This window comes from Mesoplodon mirus, assembly GCF_964341445.2.
Source record: "Mesoplodon mirus genome assembly, chromosome: 2".
Classification (NCBI taxonomy): domain Eukaryota; kingdom Metazoa; phylum Chordata; class Mammalia; order Artiodactyla; family Ziphiidae; genus Mesoplodon; species Mesoplodon mirus.
Window position 1 is genome coordinate 100,904,661 of NC_138977.1, and position 9,749 is coordinate 100,914,409.

A 9,749-nucleotide genomic window follows, 5' to 3' on the forward strand; every position below is an offset into this window, starting at 1 on the left:
TGTAAATCAACTATACTCCAATAATTTTTTTAAATAATTATGTAAAAATAAATAAATAAATGACATTCTCTTTCCAAAATGAATATGAATTTATTATCTGGAAACAACTCAGCAGCCACTTCCACAGATTCTTTTTAGCCTGGCTTATTATATTTTCTTTTTTTATATTATAAAGCAGATATATTTTTATAAAAATTTAAACATAAGTGTTATGGATATAAATTCATAGATTTTACAGGGATAATGTAGAGTCATACTTTAAACAATGATAATTTCATTACTGAAAGTTTGTGAATACTTATGAAATACACATAGTCATATAATTTTTTAAAATCATGAATTGTGTAGATTGCATATATTTTGAAAATATGACTTGAGTCAATTTTCATTCATTTTTTATAGAAAATGAAATTCCAGCTCCATCTTGTGGTTTACAATTTGGTTTAAAATAGTACATTATTATGACTAATAATACATTATTAGTTATTATAATATAATACTAATACATTATTCCTTATTGTTTTATCTTTTCTTACATTGAATGAATATTTAACAGGTACCTGGAATTCTGTACATTTAAAAAGTTTCTATACTTTTTCTCTGTAAGTTATTAATATATCTTTATTTTTTAAAGTTCTCACAAGATATTTGCTATTTTTAATATTTTTACTTTCATTGTAAAAACACACACAAAAGAAAAACAAGTACTATACTAATCAAGTACTGATGCTAATCAATATAATAAGCCTCCATGAAGGTCTAATTAAATTTTCACTTAATTTTATTAAGAAATGTAAAAAGTACAAAGTCAGCATAATGTTAGTCCTTTAGAAATGCTCTGTTTTGGTAGCTCTATTTTTCGTTTTTAAGGAACCTCTGTACGGTTCTCCATAGTGGCTGTATCAATTTACATTCCCACCAATAGTGTAAGAGGGTTCCCTTTTCTCCACACCCTCTCCAACATCTGTCGTTTGCAGATTTTTTTGGTGGTGACCATGCTGATCAGTGTGAGACGATAACTAATTGTAGTTTTGATTTGCATTTCTCCGATAATTTGTGACGTTGAGCATCTTTTCATGTGCTTTTTAGCCATCTGTGTGTCTTCTTTCGAGAAACGTCTATTTAGATCTTCCGCCTATTTTTTGATTGGGCTTTTTGGTTTTTATTTGATATTGAGCTGCATAAGCTGTTTATATATTTTGGAGATTAACCCCTTGTTGGGTGATTAACCCCTTGTTGTTTGCTTCATTTGCAAGTATTTTCTCCTATTCTGAGGGTTGTCTTTTTTTGTGTGTGTGTGTGTACACATTTAGTTTTATTGTAACAAAGCAACTTGTACACTTTTAACGTTTAAAACTGAGCATCATCTTTCCTTTCCAGTGAAACAAAAAGAAAAATTTAAAAATAAACAGGAACAAAATTACAATAGAGAATGTCAATTGCAATAAGACCCTACAGGTTCTGCTGATTCTCCCATCGAGTGGCAGGGCTCAAGTCATCATTAGGAGAGAATTTATTTTAAAAGTGTCATCTTAAACTGCAAGGATGTCCGTTAAACATCACAATTAAACATGCCAAAGGAGAAGCCATGTTGTCAAAATGTCCACTTAACCCACCCAAACATCTCAAACCCACCCTTTGCTGACCTTCTATAACCCCATTTTTTTAAGTTTTTTTTTCTTTTTTTAAACAAGAGAAAGTAGACAGATACATGTTGGTAAATGCTAACTGTCCATATTCACATAGAGACACAGTGTAATCTCTGAGCCCAATATACAGAGAAAGGAGGAAGAAAGCTAGAATTCTATGCACTACTACACAGGGGCCTAGCACCCTCCAGCTTCCAGCAGAGCTAAGGGAGCAGAAGATTTTTCTTTTTTCCCACAGAGCATGGTGGTGTTGATTCCATAAAGTTTTTGTTGAGACAGGAAGGGATAAAAATGAATTTGGAACAGAAAGTGGTAGAGATTCTTTTCCCACTGAATTCTGCTCAAGGTATTTCCCCCCAAAATAAGTTGTGAGCCATGGTATAAAGGAGAAAAGACACCTCAAAAACAGGGCAACTGAGCACAAGAGGAGAAGGAGAAAAAAAAAAAAAGACTGCAACTTGCTCCCAGGGACTGGAGAAAATTAAAAAAGGAAGGTCGGAATCCATCAGTGTTCCATTAGTCATCTTCTCCTTCATCTTCCTTTCCTTCCTCCCCCTCATCATCATCTTCATCACCTTCATCCTCATCCCCTTCATCAATATCTTCCAATCCTTCTTCCTCTTCATCATCATCATCATCTTCTTCTCCCTCCCCTTCCTCATCATCCATGTCTGGAACCAAGTAGTACTGTAATGGATTTGGCCAAATATCATCTTTGATGACCTCTCCTAACTCATCTGCACCTGCATCAGAATGATCAGTAAACCAGGTGAAGAAGCTTTCTGGTTCCTCATGCTGTCTCTTCCTGCTGGCTTTATTCTGAGTTTGACGTGAACGTTTTGTCAAATCCTTTCCGGATTTCCATTTGATTTCAGTGGACTTTGAAGATGGATCACCACTCTCATTCAGATGAAATTCTTTGGAGAGAACTTTATTTTCAAAGTAAGGGTTTTCATCAAAATAAAAATCTATTCTGTAACCTGATTTAATATCTTCAAATTCTGTCACTTCGACTCTTGTCAAATAATGCAGTGCCTCTTCATCCTCCTCCCCAAGCAGTGCAGACACTTGTGGATGGTTAACAAATGTTGTTACCCAAAAATTTGGGATTTTGGCGATCAATTCCGACCTCTCCTGAAAAAATGGTTGGCGGAGTTTGTTATATTTCTGTTCTACTTTCAAACTCTCCTCACTGGCTTGTTCATTAAGTCTGTCTATTTCATTTTGTACTTCATCAATATGTTCAATTGCTTCTTGCTGTTCTTTTTCTGAGGTCTCGTCGGCCCCGTCGTGGTTGGAGTTGAGCTCCTTTTTACTGACTTTGGCCGCCGGTGCTGACATGGTGCTGCTCCACGGCCGGGAGGGGAGCGGGGAGGGGGAGAGAAGGGAAGGCAAAGGGGGCGGGCAGCAGCTTCCCCTCACACCACACGCGCGGGTGCTCGCTCGGTCCGGCCGCCTCCTCCCGGCGCTCGCTCACTCGCTTTCCCTCCCCCTGGCTCGCGAGCGCTGCCCTCGCGGCCTGACGATGAGGGAGGGGCTGGGGCTGCGTGCCGGGCCCCGGCCCGGGCTCCTGCTTACAGAGGGGAGGCGGCGGCGGGCGGGCAGGGAACTCGGCTCCCTCACTCACGCTCCGCGCTCCAGCTCGCTGCTCGATCTCCCCGAGCCGCCTCCTCCTCCACCTCCTCCTCGCGGTGAGGGGCAGGCGGCAGGGCACAGGCGCGCCAGGCCTGAGGGTTGTCTTTTTGTTCTGTTTATGATTTCCTTTGCTGTGCAAAATCTTTTAAGTTTAATCAGGTCCAATTTGTTTATTTTTGTTTTTATTTTCATTACTCTAGGAGGTGGATTGAAAACCATCTTGCTGTGATTTATGTCAAAGAGTGTTCTGCCTATGTTTTCCTCTAGGAGTTTTATAGTATACAGCAGCCTTACATTTAGGTCTTTAATCCATTTCCAGTTTATTTTCTTGTATGGTGTTAGGGACGTTCTAATTTCATTCATTTTATATGTAGCTGTCTAGTTTTCCTAACACCACTTATTGAAAAGACTCTCTTTTCTCCATTGTATATTCTTGCCTCCTTTGTCATAGATTAGGTAACCATAGATGTGTGGGTTTATCTCCGGATTTTCTATCCAGTTCCATTGATCTATATTTCTGTTTTTGTGCCAGTACTATACTGTTTTGATGACTGTAGCTTTGTAGTATAGTCTGAAGTCAGGGAGCCTGATCCCTCCAGCTCCGTTTTTCTTTCTCAAGATTGGTTTGGCTATTCAGATTTTTTTGTGTTTCCATACAAATTGCAAAATGTTTTGTTCTAATTCTGGAAAAAAATGCCATTGGTAATTCAATAGGGATTGCATCGAATCTGTAGATTGCTTTGGGTAATATAGTCATTTTCACAATACTGATTCTTTCAATTCAAGAAAATAGTATAGCTATCCATCTGTTTGTGTCATCTTTAATTTCTTTCATCAGTATCTTATAATTTTCTGAGTACAGGTATTTTGCCTCCTTAGGTGGATTTATTCCTAGGTATTTTATTCTTTTTGATGCGATGGTAAATGGGATCATTTTTTATTTCTTTTCTGATCTTTTGTTATTAATATATAGGAATGCAAGAGATTTCTGTGTATTAATTTTATATCCTGCAACTTTACCACATTCATTGATGAGCACTAGTAGTTTTCTGGTAGTATCTTTAGGATTTTCTATGTATAGTATCATGTCATCTGCAAACAGTGACATTTTTACTTATTCTTTTCCAATTTGGATACATTTTATTACTTTTTTTTCTCTTATTGCCATGGCTAGGACTTCCAAAATTATGTTGAATAATAGTGACGAGAGTGGATATCCTTGTCTTGTTCCTGGTCTGAGAAGAAATGCTTTCAGTTTTTCACCATTGAGAATGATGTTTGCTGTGGGTTTATCATATATGGCCATTATTATTTTGAGGTAGATTTCTTCTATGGCCACTTTCTAAAGAGTTTTTATCTTAAATGCGTGTTGAATTCTGTCAAAAGCTTGTTGTGTAGCTATTGAGAAGATCATATCGGTTTTATCCTTCAAATTTGTTGCTGTTGTATATTTCACACTGATTGATTCGCAGATATTGAAAAATCCTTGCACCCCTGGGATAGATCCCTGTTAATCATGGTGTATGATGCTTTTAATATGTTGTTGGATACATTTTGCTGGTATTTTCTTGGGGAAATTTTTTTTTTTTATGTTCATCAGTGATATTGGCCTGTGATTTTCTTTTTTTCTGATATCTTTGTCTGGTTTTAGTATCAGGGCGATGGTTGCCTTGTAGAATGAGCTTGGGAGTGTACTTACTCTGCAGTGTTTTGGAAGAGTTTCAGAAGGGTAAGTGTTAACTCTTCTCTAAATGTTTGATAGAATTTGTGAAGCCATCTGGTCCTAGACTTTGGTTTGTTGGAAGATTTTAAGTCACATTTTCAATTTCAGTACTTAGGATTGGTCTGTTCATGTTTTCTATTTCTTCTTGGTTCAGTCTTGGAAGGTTTTACCTTTCTAAGAATTTGTCCATGTCTGCTAGGTTGTCCATTTTATTGGTGTATAGTTCCTTGTAGTAGTCTCTTATGATCCTTTCTATTTCTGTGATGTCCATTGTAACTTCTCTTTTTTCATTTCTATTTCATTGATTTGAGTCCTGTCCATTTTGTTTTGTTTTGTTTTTTGATGAGTCTGGCTAAATGTTTATCAGTTTTGATTATCTTCTCAAAGAACCAACTTTTAGTTTCATTGGTCTTTGCTATTGTTTTCGCTCTCTATTTCATTTATTTCTGCTCTGATCTTTATGATTTCTTTCCATCTACTAACTTTCATTTTTGTTTGTTCTTTCTCTGTTTGCTTTAGGTGTAAGGTTAAGTTGTTTATTTGAGATTTTTCTTGTTTCTTGAGGTAAGATTGTATTTCTATAAACTTCCTTCTTATATCTGCTTTTGCTGCATGCCATAGGCTTTGGTTCATTGTGTTTTCATTATCATTTTTCCCTAGGTATATTTTGATTTCCTCTTTGATTTCTTCAGTGAGTCATTGACTATTTAGTAACATATTGTTTAGCCTCCATGTGTTTGTGGTTTTTACATTTTATTTCCTGTAATTGATTTCTAATCTCATGGCATTTTGGTTGGAAAAGATGCTTGATATGATTTCAATTTTCTTAAATTTACCGAGACCTGATTTGTGGCACAAGATGCGATCTATCCTGGAGAATGTTCTGTGTGCACTTGAGAAGAAAGTGGATTCTGCTGCTTTTGGATGGAATGTTCTATAAATATCAATTAAGTCTATCTGTTCTAATGTGTCATTTAAGGCTTATGTCTCATTAACTTTCTGACTGGATGATCTGTCCATTGGTGTAAGTGGGGTTTAAAGTCCCCTACTATTATTGTGTTGCTATCGATTTCCCCTTTTATGGCTGTTAACATATGCCTTATATATTGAGGTGCTTCTATATTGGATGCATAAATATGTACAATTGTTATATCATCTTCTTGGATATCAATACAAGCCCTTGATCATTATGTAGTGTCCTTCCTTGTCTCTTGTAAGAGTCTTTATTTTAAAGTCGGTTTTATTTGATATGAGTATTGCTACTCTGGCTTTCTTTTTATTTCCATTTGCATGGAATATCTTTTTCCATCCCCTCACTTTCAGTCTGTATGTGTCCCTAGGTCTGAAGTGGGTCTCTTTTAGACAGCCTATATATGGGTCTTGTTTTTGTATCCATTCAGCCAGTTTATGTCTCTTGGTTGGAGCATTTAATCCATTTACTTTTAAGGTTATTATTGATATCTATGTTCCTAGTGCCATTTTCTTAATTGTTTTGAGTTTGTTTTTGTAGGTCTCTTTTCTTCCCTTCCTCTTTTGTTCTCTTCTCTTGTGGTTTGATGACCATCTTCAGTGCTGTGTTTGTGTTGCTTTTTCTTTTTTGTTCATATCTTTTGTAGTTTTTTGGTTTGCATTTCCCATTATATATATATATATATATATATATATATATATATATATATACATACATATATATATATGTATATATGTATACATATATATATATATATATATATATATATATATATATATATATATATATATATATATATATATATATATACACAGAGTTGTTTTAAGTTGCCGGTCCCTTAATTTCAAATGCAATTCCCATTTCCTGCATTTGTACTCTCCTTTTCTCATGGTTGCTGGTTTTGATATCATATTTGTGTATGGATGATTTCTTGATTTCACTGTGTATTTGCTTTTACCAGTGAACTTTCCCATTATGTGATTATCTTGTTTCTAGTTGTGGCCTCTCTCTCTCTCTCTCTTTTTTTTTTTCCCTGCCTAGAGAAGTTCCTTTAGCATTTGGTGTAATGCCGTTTTGGTTGTAGGTTTTTCCCTTTTGTCACTTTAAATATATCATGCCACTCCCTTCTGGCCTGCAGAGCTGCTGCTGAAAAATCAATGGATAACCTCATGGGGATTCTCTTGTATATTATTTGTTGCTTTTCCCTTTTTGCTTTTAACATTTATTTAATGAATTAAAATGAATTTTCTAATCTCTCCACCTGTCATAAAAAGAAATTTTTCCAAAGAGAGAACATGAAGAAGGATTTGTGCTTAGATAATATGTGTTTAATGGGGAATAACTGTTAGTGCTAGCTCAGTTACCTAAGCATTCCTCTTGATTAAAATTTGAAGAGTATAATAACACTCCTGGAAATAATAACTGAAGTTTAAAATGAGAGAAAAACCATGACGATAACCCAAAAAAATCATCTGCAAAATCAAAAATTTATAGTAAGGGAGAATTTAAGTATTTACACCCAAATTTCACTCAAAAAAATATACATATGATTATATGTCTATAAATATTTGTGTACATGAATATATGTACATGCATATTTATATGTGTTTGTGTGTGTCTTACACATATATATGAAAATATGTGCCTAAAATAATATGTTTTCTGTGCATATATCATATAATGGCATTTAGTTAGAAAAACAGTATTATAAGTTTGACTCCAAACAAGAGTCAAAAGTAAATGTTTTCAAATTTTTGAAATCTATTTTTCCCACTAACTGTAGAGTAAATTATTACAGCTTTTGATATTTAGTACAATTTTGATACTTAGATATAAAAATATTTAGAACTAAATCTAAAGGAATATTTTAATGATATTGATTGTATTTTATTGATTGGAAACTACTCATTAAAATATTTCAGAAAGAATACTTCATAAGTAATTTTCAAACAATGATATTAAATAAGGAATTATATCTTGACAATTTTAAGGTTTTAGATATCTTAATGTAAGCAGCATAATTTGAAGAATAAAATTATAATTAGGAAGCTAAATCTTATGTTTATTAAATGTGATCATTGGATATGCCACAAGTTTTATATTATTTGGCTCTGAAGTCCCAGATTAGGAAATACTGTACAAGCATAAAATGCCATGACTGTTGATGATCTTAACGAGACAAATTATGGTCAATATAATGAAAATATTTTGATCTTCCTTTAGGGATACCTAACCTTTCAGTTTGATTTTCTTATATTCAGTGTGGCCAATTAGAAGTAAATGTCTGTGGACCCCATTAAAATAAGCTATTGCATTACATGTGCAGAATCTCTGTGTTTTACAATGAGCCCCAGAGTGGTGCTTTATAGTCTGTAGAAACCAATTTGTGAGGATTGTAGGAATATTAATTCTGGATATAACACAAGGTAGAATATTTCAACAGTGCAGCATATGTTGGTGCTGGTTTCCTAATGTTTAGGCAATTAAATATGTGGCATTTGATTGTGTGGAATTTGATTTAAACTCTACTTTTAACATAATGAAAATATTGAAACCAAATTCTAAAGAAAGAACATAAACAACTGGAAATATATGAACTAATTCTATGGATGGACTATATTTGTCTAGAAACCAGTAACATAATTTTAATGATATATGACATAGTACTTAAGACTGCAAAGTATCTGGATATCATTATTCAGAAAAATTAATTTTATATACATATATTACTCTTTTGTATTGTCTCATGTAGATTTCTGAGTTGAAAAGTGTATTTAGTTTACCACAAGTAGATTTTGCCTCATGACTTTTAAAATGCATTTGGAAATCTGTAGTGAAGAAAACTATGCCAGAAACATCAATTTATACATTAATTTTAAATACTGTGTATATAAAAAGGACCTTCTGTATAGCACAGGGAACTCTGCTTAGTCTTATATCTTACCTAAATGGGAAAAGTATTTGAAAAAGGATAGATATGTGTATACGTATAACTGAATCACTTTGCTGTACACCTGAAACTAACACAAGATTGTTAATCAACTATACTCCAATATAAAGTAGAAAGTTAAAGAAAATGGCTTAGCCATCATTATGTTCAGTTGCCTGTCTAACCAGACAGCCATCAGTAACACCCTAAAGTTCTGGTAATATTGATAAACTAATAAATTATGAATAAAAAGTAGTGTGCATAAACTGTATTCTAAAACATACTATGAAATTGCAACTGTTACATTTCTTAAACAGAAATTTCTTAAAACACGTACATTATATAATAGTATAATTCTTACAGGCTTTCATGATTTTTCTGGGTATTTATTTTAAGGGATATTTCATGATGTCACATATCCCTTTTTGAGCTCTCTTAAAATTATTTGAAATATAAAATAACTAGTAGCATAAGGATATGTTAAGAAATTTGATTGCCAGAAAATTCAATTGCAGTTTTATATCAGTTACAATGAGCCATACTGACTATAGTCTGTGAATTCCTAGGTGACTTAATGAAAAATTCTCATTTACCTACTTGGAAATCTTCCAGCATTCTTATTTCTGTGTTCATCCTTCTTGTATTTACATAGTAAATTGAATTGACTTTTTTCCCTGGATTCTGCTTCAGCTCTAATGATGGGAATCAGCTGAAAAACAAACATGCAACAAAAAAGAAAATATTTCATCTTATCTCAGTTGAGTATCTTTTGGCCTATTCCTTATTTTCTTCTATTTTTTACCCTTCTTTTTTAACATCTGAGAAGCTACACTGCTGAAACTC

General features: G+C 33.8%; 1 protein-coding gene across 1 annotated transcript; it reads right to left on the minus strand.

Annotated features, from left to right (window-relative positions):
* Positions 1 to 1,307: 1,307 nt before the first annotated feature.
* LOC309795290 (protein SET-like) lies at positions 1,308 to 3,205 on the minus strand. Its single transcript, XM_082607526.1, has one exon. It carries the CDS (start codon positions 2,988 to 2,990, stop codon positions 2,166 to 2,168), a length of 825 nt encoding a protein of 274 aa, XP_082463652.1. The 5' UTR covers positions 2,991 to 3,205; the 3' UTR covers positions 1,308 to 2,165.
* Positions 3,206 to 9,749: the final 6,544 nt, after the last annotated feature.